At 41.6% G+C, this 13,221-nt stretch overlaps 1 protein-coding gene across 7 annotated transcripts in view; it reads left to right on the top strand.

Moving 5' to 3' along the window:
- LOC119259072 (STAM-binding protein) overlaps nt 1-13,221 on the top strand; it is a 57,762-nt gene that overhangs the window by 23,592 nt on the left and 20,949 nt on the right. For all 7 annotated transcript variants that reach the window (XR_005128397.2, XM_037527637.2, XM_037527639.2 and 4 more), the window contains 3 exons: nt 8,544-8,619; nt 9,170-9,265; nt 10,834-11,200. Coding sequence is in view for 6 of the 7 variants with exons in the window: in XM_037527637.2 (XP_037383534.1) it covers nt 8,544-8,619; nt 9,170-9,265; nt 10,834-11,200 (539 nt within the window). In the remaining variant the exon portion in view is untranslated. The remainder of the gene's footprint in view (nt 1-8,543; nt 8,620-9,169; nt 9,266-10,833; nt 11,201-13,221) is intronic.

Consider the following 13,221-nt stretch of genomic DNA (forward strand, 5'->3'; position numbering starts at 1 on the left):
GACCTACTCTTATCGTTTAAAAATACAAATTTTGGCTACTGTGTGGTAAATGGTAGAGGGAGTCTTAAGAAAAGGCAGGGGATTAATTAGGAAACTTAAACAGTCCAGGAGGGCGGCTGGTGTCTTGAAAGACTATGGCAGCCTAGAAAGAAGCAGATGGATGTGGTATTTTGGAGGTAAAGTCTACAAGACTCAACAGATATAGAATGGGAAAGAATATGGTATAAAGGTTCACCTTAGGTTTCTGCCTAATATAACTTAGGATGCACTGGTCCATTTACTGAGTGGGAAGAATGGTATTGAAAAGGGATTAAATAGGGGGATGATTCAAGGCTTCAAGTTTGGAATTTTTTGACATGCTAGATTTGAGGTGCCTGTGATTTATTTAAGTAGAGATCCAATAGGAGGTTGGATGTACCTGTCTGAACTCAGAGAAAAGGTCTGGGTTGGAAACACAGACCCAGGAGTCCTCAGCATACAGATGGTCCTGAAGCCTTGAGAACCACTGCTGCCTTCTAGTGCAGAGGCTCTTAACCTAGGATTCAGGAAGCCTCAAGAATTTATTGATAAAATTCAAGGTCCATGAGCTTGGTTGGGAAAAACTTTTCTTATTTATAATAACCTCCAACAGAAAGTACCTGTTTCCTCCATTTTGAATGTAAGTCTCAGACAGCAGTATTAGCAATATAATATTGTAACTTTGTCGCTTGTAGAGATGAAGATTTTTTTCATATCATATTATGAAAATTAGTCAAGTTATTAATTCCATGATTAGCTCCCATTTTTAAAAAAGATTTATTTATTTATGCATACAAGGACCAAAGTACAGGCTAGAGGAGTAGGAGGTGAGAGTAGTCACCAGAGACAGAGTGGGGAACAGAACAGGCAGATCGACTGAAGTACACTGCTGAGGGGAGCACTGGGTGAGTCAGGAGAGGTCTGCTGCGCCATGTGGGTTGCTCCCTGGTCTGAATCAAACTCGTGCTGCAGTGGCTGCGGATAGCTTTACAGGTTGCGTCTTAACCCCTTGCGCCACCACGGAGGCCCAGCTCCCATTTTTTAATTCATTAGCAAGTGTATTAACAAAGAAGCACAGGGCCTCCCCGGTGGCGCAGCGGTTGAGCGCTGGGTTGCGAAGCTGCCCGCAGCCTCTGTAGCGCCGGTTCGATCCCCGGCTGCTCCCGGGCCTCCGGAGGAGGGTCCCACATGGCACACAAACCTCTCCTGCCGCCCACTGCTCCCCTCAGTAGTGTACTTCGGTCCTTCTGCCTGCTATGCTCCCTGCTCTGACTCTGGTGAATTCTCTCACCCTCCCGTGCTTCTGACTGTACCCAGTGCTTGTATTAAAAAAAAAAAAAAAAACCAAAGAAGCACAAATCATTTGATTTTATATTATATATTTAAAAAATATTTTGAGGAGGATTCCATAGGCATTAATAGATGCCAGAAATATCCATGGCACATAAAAGCATCATGAGTCTTTGATAATGTGAAGAAAAGGAACCTAGGATTGAGCCTGGAGTTTGGTTAGTGGAAGGAAGGCCAACAAAGTAAACTTTGAAGGAAAATTGGAGAGATGGGAGGAACTCCAGGAGGGAGTGGTGTCACAAGAACCAAAAGAGGTCAGTGTTTGCAGGAGAGTAACTGGCTGTGTCAGAGAATTTGGATAGGTGAATGAGGATTTGGGTTTCGTAATGTGTCATTGGTGATCTTGGTGAGCAGTTTCACTAGCAAGATTAAGGAGACTAGATTGGTGCAAGTTGAAAGGTGAATGGACAGTGAGAAAGTGGACACAGTGAATATTTTGTCAGTAGATTTTCTTTTTAGTAAACACTTTTGCCTTTGCAGCCATTTGATCTCTGTCACAACCTTAGCTTTGTGGTATAAGAGCAGTCTTAGACAAATGGGTGTGGCTGAGGCCTCATGAAATTTCATTTGCAGAAACCGATGATGAGCAGCTTTGACGCACTAGTTGTAGTTTGCTAGTTCCTATCAGAGATAACTGTTTGGAGGAGTTTGCCTAGGAAATAAAGTGGAAATGAGGAAGTAATTGAAGACGCATGAGGAGTATGTGAATGTGCCGTGTATTTTAAGATGTGGGATTCTAGAGCATGTTTTCTGCTGGTGGGAAGGTTTTGGAGAAGAAAAGGCTGATAGTAGGGATAGAGTTTAATTGTACCAAGTCAACTCCCGAATAGGCAAGAGGGAATAGGATTACTTAAGAAATTGGTGTGTGTGTGTGTGTGAAAACTGTGATTTGGTGTTACTTTCAGTGGCATGAGTGTCATTTCCTATGAGACTGATATGGGCAATCTGTCCCTATAGACATTATACACTCAGTATAATGAACTAGATCTGGAGGAGAGTTGACTACAAGGTGAGGGGTGGAGGGCGGGGTTGTTGCAGCTCATTTACTTAATTTGTTGGATTTGGGTTTAATTTGGAACTTCATTGTACTGGTTTGACCTACATGCTTTTTGTTTTATTGTGTAAGCCATCCATGTGGCCACCTTCATTTTCCTTGCAGATAATTTCAAGACCCTAATTCTGATTCTGTGAACTGACAAAACCTAGAATTTTCAAAAAAGTTCTAGATAAGTGTTAATCAGTCTGTTTATACCACATTTTTCTTGGTATATATTCCTGTCAGAAAGGGTGGTTCACTTCGGCAGTTAGTACCACTGAGGAGTGAGGAAGGGGGAGGGCAGGCATTTCCCCCACCATTCTTCTGCCTTCCCTGCCCCCTCATCAAGAAAGTTATTGGTGTACCCAAATGACCTTTTGAGGCTACTTGAATAGAGGGTTTTAAAAGGCAAGTCCTTTTTCTGGGAGCAGTTCAGGCATCTCCGTGATCTCACGCATATTCCCCCCTCCAAAGTTGGAATGCTTTGCCTTTTGCAGACCCCAGTGTACAGGAAGGATCTTTAGCATATTAAATCAGTACATATTTTCATGATGAGCACGGACAATAATCCAGGCAGTGGATTCTTTTTTTTTTTTTTTTTTTTTTTTTTTTTTTTTAAGATTTATTTATTTATTTTATACAAGCATTGGGTATAGTCAGAAGCGCGGAGGGTGAGAGAATTCACCAGAGCCAGAGCAGGGAGCAGAGCAGGCAGAAGGACCGAAGTACACTGCTGAGGGGAGCAGCGGGCGGCAGGAGAGGTGTGCGCACCACGTGGGACCCTCCTCTGGTGGCCGGGGAGCAGCCAGGGATTGAACCGGCGCTGCAGAGGCTGCAGGCAGCTTCACAACCCAGCGCTCAACCGCTGCGCCACCCGGGAGGCCCCAGGCAGTGGATTCTTTTACAGCTTTTTATGGTCATTGAGTAGCTACATAGAAGGGAGTAAGAGTAAGTAGGCAATTCCTGCCTGCTGTGGGAGCCTCCTACAATGTAGACTTCCTTTCTGAAGCTGCACTGTCACCTGTGTTGAAAATGTTTACCTCTGAGGTTGGGATTTAAAGGTTGTTTTTATCTGTGATCATGCTTGCTCTGCTGATTAACTTTTAAGATTGGGAGAAATGAAATGACATTCCTTAATACATCCATGTTGTAGAATTTCTGCTTGAATTTTGGAATTAGTTATTTCTAGTACACAAAATTAATATTTCTTCTTGATTAAAACCATTTTTTCTGACCTATATGGAAGACATTAAACTGAGATGTTGCATCCCAGAGATAATCACTGCTTTTTCATTGTACAAAGAAATATTTATTCCCTATTTATCTTTTTTCCTTAAAGCATGAATGAGATCATATAATAAATTCCATTTTACAACTTGCTTTCTTAACAGTCTTATCTTTCTATATCAGGACATACCGATCCATCTCATTCTGCCTCAGGGCTATTTCTTCTGCCTGGAACAGTCTTCCAAATCTCTTTATGGCTCACTTTCTTCCAGTCCTTTCTCAGATACTACCTTCTCAGGGATGCCTTCCTAAAGCCACCCTATCTAAAATTTCAACCTCTCTCTTCCCTTTTAATTACCTTTTCCTAGCACCTCAAGGGCCTACATGTTTTTTGTTTTGTTGATTTTTCTGTTCCTCCATTGTAATATACACTCCGGGGAGGGTTGGAGAGGAGCGGAATTTTTTGACCCCAGCCTTTAGAACAATGCTGGACCCCATAGTACATGCTCAGTAAATATTTGCTGAGTGAATGAGTATGTTGTTTCCACATTTGGGTATACCATAAGTTATTGAATAATCCCCTGTTGATGGACATTTAGGTTTTCAGTTTTTCCTACTTTTATGAAAAATGCTATATTGAGTAGTCTCATACATTTATCTCTGTACTGTTGTGTGATGATCTCTAGGTTAAATTCCTAGAGGTGGAAATTGTGAGTTTAGAGAATAACCATGTTTTAAATTTTGAGTAGTTGTCTCCTACCTTCCTCCCTCCCCCTAAGGAAAAAAGAATTCTCAATTTACAGTCCTTTTAAGAGCCCATAGAATACTCATCTTCCTGCACCCTTGCCTAGGGGTTATAATCAACCTTCAAGTCTTTGCTAATCTGATAAAAGAAAATGGTATCTCATCTTAATTTAGTTTCTTTCATTTTAAGTACAGTTGAGCACCATTTCATATATTTATTCACTTTTTGTATTTGCTTTTCTTGTATTTCCTTTTTTTCCTTCCATTATTCTGTTAGGTTGTTTTTGCCAGTGAACCTTTGTTTGCTTTGGTGCATTTCTCTCCAGACTGTGTGTAACTAGATATAACCTCAGAGAACAGTATACATCTGGGCCACAGCTATTCTATACCTATAATGTTTCTAGCTCTGATGTTAGTATCTTTATCTCTTCTTGCTCACATTTTTTTGTTTATTCGTTAGTAACAAAAAATCTTAATCATGTAACAGATGCTGGCTATGCGCTAAGCTCTGTGCTAGCTCTTTATTATTACTTTTTAAATCTCTTTTAGCATCCCAGTAGCCCTATTAGGTCTTATTAGTTTGCCTTTATATATATAATTTATACATATATAAAGATACTGGGGGGTGGGGAAGATACGATGAAATTACTTGCCCCAGCTCACACAGTTAGTCAATGACCAAACCGGGATTTGAGCCCAGCCAGGTGACTCCAGTGCCTCACTTTGAACCACACACGTATGGGCAAGGGGTTATGTTACCCATTCTCTGCTTTTAGAAGACCCTTTTTTCCATGTGTCCCCATGCAGAGAATTGACCAAAGTTGCTGAAGCAAGGGAAAGGTATTCATGTACAGGTCTGGAAGTTGTATCTTTTCTTATAAACTAGATTCTATTCTAGTAAAGTCTAAATAATTTAAAAGGGTATATGGCAAAAAGTTACACTCCCATTCTTGTCTCATCTACCCTATTTCCTCTACCCTTTACTTTTATTAATTTCTATATATGCTTGTTTTGGTTTTTTATATGCGAGTAAGCAAAATATTTATGTTTTTACTTTTGTATAAATTAGCCAATTCGATAAACTTTTTTTGCTTTGTCATTTTTTTAACTCAGCTCATCCAAAGGTTTCAAGACATTTTATTGAGTGCCCCTTTATACAAGGAATAGTAAGGCTTTCAAGGAGTATTCAAAGAAGCATGAGACATAGAACTCTCTGGCCTCAGGGACTTTATATAGGTTGAAAGCAGAAGCAAACAAAGTGTGGTGTTTATATGACATGATATTTTCTTGAGTGATTAATGCTTCAGTACAAAACACATCAGCCTACTGAAACACAAGCAAACACAGCCTACATGTACTGTGGTTTTTAGAGCCAGCATGAGACAGCTCCTGCTTTATAAGTCTCTTGTTCACAAGAACTATGTCTTATTTATCTTAATATTCTCTTCAGGACTTTATGGTTAAAGAAGTGAATCTGTACTTCTTTTATTTATTTATTTATTTCAAAAGATTTATTTATTTATTTGTTTATTTATACAAGAACTGGGGTACAGGCCAGATGTGCGGGAGGGTGAGAGGCTTCACCAGAGACAGAGCAGGGAGCAGAACAGGCAGACGGACCAAAGACACTGCTGAGGGGAGCAGCAGGCGAGGCAGGAGAGGTCTGCTGCGCCATGTGGGTTGCTTCGCAGCTGGCGGGGATAGAACCAGCACTGCAGAGGCTCTGGACAGCTTCACAGTGCCGTGTTCAACCACCTGCGCCACCAGGGAAGGCCCACTGTACTTGTTTTAAATACAGACTTAAAGGAAGCTTTTTTTTATCTTTTTCATGAGCCCAAAGGGAAGATTTTTAGAATCACTTTGGTTTTTCTTGTTAAAGATTTATTTATTTATGCATACAAGAGCTGGGGTACAGCCCAGAAATGTGGGGTGTGAGAGGACTCACCAGAGACAGAGTTGTAACAGAACAGGCAGATTGACTGAAACACACTGCTGAGGGAAGCAGCAGGTGACAGCAGAGGTCTGCTTTGCTATGTGGGTTGCTCCCTGGCCAGCCGGGGACTGAACTCGTGCTGCAGAGGCTGCAGTTGCTTAATAATGCGGTGCTTAACCCCTTGTGCCACCAGGGAGGCCCTGTTTTGTGGGGTTTTTTTTTTAAAGATTTATTTATGCATATAAGAACTGGGGTACAGGCCAGAGGTGTGGGGGATGAGAGGATTCACCAGAGACAGAGTGGAGACAGAACAGGCAGACTGACTGAAATACACTGCTGAGGGGAGTAGCGGGCAAGCCAGGAGAGGTCTGCTGCGCCATGTGGGTCACCTCCCTGGCCAGGGATCGAACTCCTGCTGCAGTGACTGTGGATAGCTTCATAGGTTGCGTCTTAACCCCTTGTGCCACCAGGGAGGCCCTACAATCACTTTGACTTTAGAATTTATCTGTGCCCCAGGGGCCTTGTCAAATTGGATTGAAATGAAATTTTCATGTACCTAGTATGGAAGTAAAGGAGAAGGGCTCATCTACAAAGGGTTTGTTTTGGTGGACAGTGCCCTCTTTTCCCCGTGCTGGGCTTTCTGCTCCATTTACTCATACCCATGGACAGAAAGTAGCAAAGAGTTAGTTTATCCCAACTACAGTATAGTATTTTCGGACTGTTGGCAAGCTACCCTCAATTTATTTATTGCCACTTAATTCTGTTAAAAAACATCTTTGTTCAGAATCCTCCAACAGTTCTACACATTCCAGGAGCCATGTGGAGGTAGTATGGTATAGTGGCTTAAAAAGTAGACTCTGAAGCCAGTCTCCTGGCATTGAAAATCTGATTCTGTCACTTTGGACTGTGACAAGTTACTGAATTCCTGTTTGTTTTCACTGTTCCCTCAGATAATCATAAATGTTAGAAGTCTATGAATTGATTCAGTTTATGTTTCCCTCTGGGCTTTACAACCAAGAACAAGAACTGAAAGAGAAAAATCTATCATATATTTCTCTAAGAACTTTTCATCAAAGATCATAATGCACATTATACATGTAACCAGCATGTATTCTACAGATACAATGTATGCACTATCTTAGCATCTCAATGTTTGGTATGATGTACAGAATATTTTCCTTTGAAGGAACATGATTCCCACAGGGGAAAAATAATCCAAAGTTACACTGGTTCTAGGGATAGTAAGGAAACATGACTTTTCTCTTAGCCTCTTGCACTTGGTCCCCAAACTCTTCTCTGGAGTTTTTTGTGACTAGGACCTTTCCTTTGAAAATCTATCACATCACAACCAGAAAATATTTAAAATAGTTATATCATGCAGCAGTTCCACTCCTTGGTATTTATCCAAAGAATGCAAAAACTCTTAATTTGACAGACTATGCATTCCTGTGTTCATGGAGTGTTATTTATAATACCAGGTTATGGAAACAACCTAAGCACCCAACAACAGATGAGGAGATAAACAAGGTGTGGTATATAAAGACAATAGAATACTACTCAGCTGTAAAGAGAGATGATATCTTGCCAGTTGCAACAACATGGATGGAACTAGAGGGGATTATGCTTAGTGAAATGCATTAGAAGAAGAAAGACAAACACTGGATTATATGTTCATACGTGGAGTATAGAGAAACAAAACAAAGAAACAGACAAAGCTAAACCAAAACAAACCCAGAATTATGACTGAAGAATTGAGGCTACTAGAAGGGAGGTAGGGTGGGAACAATGAGAGTGGGGGCCAAATGGTCTATGGTGGAGGACTGTGGGTACTTTAGTGGTATGTGTCGTGTGGTAACAGATCTGAAGAGGTGTGAACCTAGTCTTCTAAGTCCCATATAGTATTGTAAACCAATGATACCTCAATAAATAATTTAAAAAAGAATCTCTTTGGAAGTACATTTCTGGGCACAGGATAGGCATTTTCCTACCCATCTTTTTTGTTTTAGGAATCTGGTGCTTACTGCTGCACACCTGATTTGGGAGGTGAAGGATATACTCTTTTGTTCTTTACAGGGAAAAGGATGGGTAGGAAACATGATCTTCCCACTTTGTCTGTTACCCTCCCTGCAAGTACAGAAACCCAGTACACAGGTGTGGCAGTTTAAGAGAGTCGCATTATTTCAGAGTCTTTTTTGGAAATTTTCTTTGCATTATCATTTTGATCTGTTCCCTTAGGCTCTTTATTGAGAAACTACCAAAGCATCGAGATTACAAATCCGCTGTCATTCCAGAAAAGAAAGACACAGTAAAGGTGGGTCTTCATTTTCACTGTTGCCTATCTGAGAACTTCAGAGAAGCACAGACTTAAAGGTAAAAGTAGTGGTGTGTGCACCCAAGCAGTAGGAGACAGGCCTTTTTACAGGACCCATTACAGAGTAGGTCTGGTATAGTAGGGGGTTTTGTTTTTTTTTTTTGTTATTTGTTTGTTTTGTTTTGTTTTTTCTGTGTAGAAGGACTGGGGTGTAAGCCAGAGGTGTGGGGGTGGGGGATGAGAGGATTCACCAGAGACAGAGTGCAGAGCACTCTGAACAGGCAGATTTACTGAAATACGGGAAGCAGTGGGTGACACAGGAGAGGTCTGCTGTGCCATGTGGGTTACTGGCCAGGGATCGAACTCAGTGTGGAGTGGTGATAGCACTGAGACCTAACCCCTAAGCCACCAGGGAGGCCCTATATGGGGTATTTTAAATCAATTTTGGAAACAATGTCTTCATGACCAACTTGATTGAAGTCTTCTTTTTACTTCTCTACTTATTAGCTGACACTTGTTCTAATTCTCAGTTTTTTGTTTTGGGTCTCAGAAATTAAAGGAGATTGCATTTCCCAAAGCAGAAGAGCTAAAGGCAGAACTGTTAAAACGATATACCAAAGAATATGCAGAATATAATGAAGAAAAGGTGAGTAGACAACAGTTTAAAAAAAAAGGAGAGATTATTTTTATTTTTTTTTAAAGAAAGATTTATTTATTTATGCATGTAAGAACTGGGGTGTAAGCCAGAAGTGTGGAGGGTGAGAGGATTTACCAGAGACAGAGTGGGGGGAACAGAACAGGCGAATTGACTGAAATACACTGCTAAGGGGAGCAGCGGGCGAGTCAGGAGAGGTCTGCTGCACCATGTGGGTAGCTCCCTGGCCTACCGGGGATTGAACTCATGCTGTAGTGGCTAGCAATAGCACTGTCTTTAACCCCTGTGCCACCAGGGAGGCCTGAGATTATTTTTAGTTTCTTAGACTGTGCCTTGGAATTGCAATATGACATTTCACTATTTTATGTGAATTTTTACCATGCAAAGTCCAGAAATTCAAAGTAGAACATAGTTGTTTATATAGAAGATTCCAACACAGATTTAGCCCGCTTGTCCTGGAGGATGACTTAAGGGACAGAAAAATCTATTGCTATTATATGTAGAACAATAACATCAGAACAATGAAACAGATTATGTCTGTTTATGACAATTGGATTTTTTCTCTAGCTGGTTTTAAGTGGTGTCTTGTTGGAAGAGTCTGAAACATGGGAAAACTCCCAAAGTACTAGTGATAGTCTGCATCAGATGTGAAATACACTGCAGATTCTTCCACTGGTTTGTGGCTGTCTGCTAAGTTCTGTTCTGGACCCTAATGTTGAAAGACAAGAGATGGTGAACTATGAAGTATGTATTTCTAAAGCACTGAGTGAGGGAAAATCTTAATAAAGGTTATTACTTGATAGTCAGTAGTTTGAAATGTCACTCTATTAAACTGATCACCAGAAAAATGTTAAAGTCTTCATTTTGGTTAAAATGCAATAAAGATCCCCAACATAGAAGGTATAAGTTTGGATTTGGTTCTGTTTTATGGCCTTACTTGGGATACAGATTATACATGGCACAGAGAATAAAAACATATATTATATAACATACAAATAATACATTGCAGCAGGATTTCAGTAAAGAAATGTGTTAGTGTCATGGGGAGGGTGTGAGAGGATTGGGACTTTGCCAGTCTTTGCAGAACAAGTATAAGGTGGCAACATAGCACCTTATCCCATGGGTATAGAGCTACCCAGGACATCATGGATTCAGTTTTGGGCAATCAGTTCAGAGCAAAAGTAAATTTTGGAAAATATCCCTGCTGAAAAACCTTGTTCTGGGCCTCTCTGGCAGGGCACAGCGCTGTGAAGCTGTCCGCAGCCTCTGCAGTGCCAGTTTGATCCCCACCGGCCACGGAGATACCCACATGGTGTGACAGACCTCTCCTGTCTCGCCTGCTGCTCCCCTCAGCAGTGTATTTCATCAATCTACCTGTTCTGTTCCCTGCTCTGTCTCTGGTGAATCCTCTCATCCTCCCTCATATCTGGCCTGTACCCTTGTATAAATAAATAAATCTTTAAAAAAAAAAAAGAAAAGAAAAGAAAAACCATGTTCCATTGAGGCATGAAGTCACATGAGTGTCATGTGTTGGCCTAACTCCTATTCTTTCTTTGTAGAAGAAGGAAGCAGAAGAATTTGCCCGGAACATGGCCATCCAACAGGAGCTGGAAAAGGAAAAACAGAGGATAGCCCAACAAAAGCAGCAGCAGTTGGAGCAGGAACAGTTCCATGCCTTCGAGGAGATGATTAGGAACCAGGAGCTAGAAAAAGAGCGACTGAAAATTGTACAGGAGTTTGGGAAGGTGGATCCTGGCCTAGGTGGCCCACTGGTGCCTGACTTGGAGAAACCCTCCCCAGAGGCATTCCCCATGGTACATGCCTCATCCATACAGCCTTCAGATAATAATACAACTGTAAGGCCTGTCAAGCCACCTGTGGTGGACAGGTCCTTGAAACCTGGAGCATTGAGCAACTCAGAAAGTAGTAAGTCCATTTGCTTCTGTTCCCTCCCATCTCACCTGCAGCCCAACAGAGTGTCTTTCTGGGGGATTCAACCTAAGATTATCACCATGATCCTACCCATTGGGCAATGGTCAAGGAAACCCATTTGATTAGTATTGCCATACTCTGTTCTCTCACACAGGCTATGTTGTGAAAGTGACCTATACTTGACCATATAAGTTACCTGAGTCCAGGCCAGTGTTCTGAAATGCTAATTATAACCTGAAACTGAGACCCCCCCCCAGCTTTTATTTTTTTTAAAGATTTCTTTATTTATGCATACAAGAACTGGGGTACAGGATAGAGGTGTGGGAAGTGAGAGGATACACCAGAGACAGAGTGGGGAACAGAACAGGCAGATTGACTGAAGTACACTGCTGAGGGAGCAGCGGGCAAGACAGGAGAGGTCTGTTGTGCCATGTGGGTAGCTCCCTGGCTGGGCTTCGAAATCGTGCTGCAGTGGCTGTGGATAGCTTCATAGTGCTGAGACTTAACCCCTTGCTCCACCAGGGAGGCCTGCCCCCAGCTTTTAAGGGTTATACAGACATTTGAAGTGTTCAGTGAATTAGATACTGCTTTTATAAAGGTCTTCCTTTGTAAAGGAAATTTGAAATTTATAATACTACATTGCAATTCAACAATTCACTTTTTAAAAATATTTAAAAGGAGCTGTGAATTGTGCTTGCCCTGAAAGCATTCCGAATCTGGAAGATGCTTAATTAAGATCTGTGGGGGAACCTCTCTAGTGGTGCAAGGGGTTAAGATACAGCCTGTAAAGCTGTCTGCAGCATGGGTTCAATTCCCAGCTGGCCAGGGAGCAACCCACATGGCACAGCAGACCTCTCCTGGCTCACCCGCTGCTCCCCTCAGCAGTGAACTTTGGTTGATCTGAATGTTCTATTCCCCACTCTGTCTCTTGTGAATTCTCTCACCCACAGCACCTCTGGCCTATATCCCAGCCCTTGTATACATAAATAAATAAATCTTAAAAAAAAAAAATCTGTGGGGACTATACCTGGGGGGAGTGGGGGAAGGAGGAGGCAAACATTATTTAAAAGTGAACAATGAGGGCCTCCCCTGGTGGCACAGGCGGTTGAGTGCAGCGCTGTGAAGCTGTCCACAGCCTCTGCAGTGTGGGTTTGATCCTGGCCGGCCGGAGAGGGTCCCATATGGCGCAGCAGACCTCTCCAGTCTCGCCCGCTGCTCTCCTCAGCAGTGTATTTCATTAGTCTGCCTGTTCTGTTCCCCGCTCTATCTCTGATGACTCCTCTCACCCTCCCACGCATCTGGCCTGTACCCCGGTTCTTGTATAAATAAATAAATCTTTATATAAAAATAAAATAAATAAATAAAAATGAACAACCATGTAAAAAATACATATTAAAAAAAGATAAAGCTATATATAGTTAGTGGTAATTCACCATAGCCATAAAAACTATTGACAATGTTTCCTCCTCTCACCCATAAATGGTTATCTGAGAAAACAGTAATAGCAGCAATAATGATGAGTATACCTTCATCATTAAAATAGGTTGGGGTTTTTTTTGGTGGGGGGTTTGGGGTGTAGGAATGGGTTTTCAAGTTGTCATTAAAGGTAGTCAGCTTTGCAGAGGATCCACATGAAAAAACAATGTAAGAGTGGCAAAGGTCCTGGACTCTGAAGCCTGACCCTTAGGATTTTTTCCACCTGTACTTGACTTGTCTCTTAGTACTGTTCCTTCTTAAATAGTCTATCTTTTGGTCAAATTGGCCTCTCATGTTCCCAATACAGTCCCAGGACTAGCTTACCCAAAGAGCTTTGTTAAAATTTGTCCTGGACCAAAATTCTTCTTTCTCTATCTCAGCCTTCCCTGCTTTTCTTGGAAATTTTCCAGACCCCTCTTTCTTTTGTCAGATTGATTCTCATCTCCTTAAGACTCCCAGAGCTCTTAGTATCTAAAATACAGTTGAGATAATTTACTTGATAGTGTAGTCACTTGACAATAACTAAAGTTTAATTTCCT

This window comes from Talpa occidentalis, unplaced genomic scaffold (assembly GCF_014898055.3).
Source record: "Talpa occidentalis isolate TD23 unplaced genomic scaffold, MPIMG_talOcc4v2.1 talOcc4.5, whole genome shotgun sequence".
Classification (NCBI taxonomy): domain Eukaryota; kingdom Metazoa; phylum Chordata; class Mammalia; order Eulipotyphla; family Talpidae; genus Talpa; species Talpa occidentalis.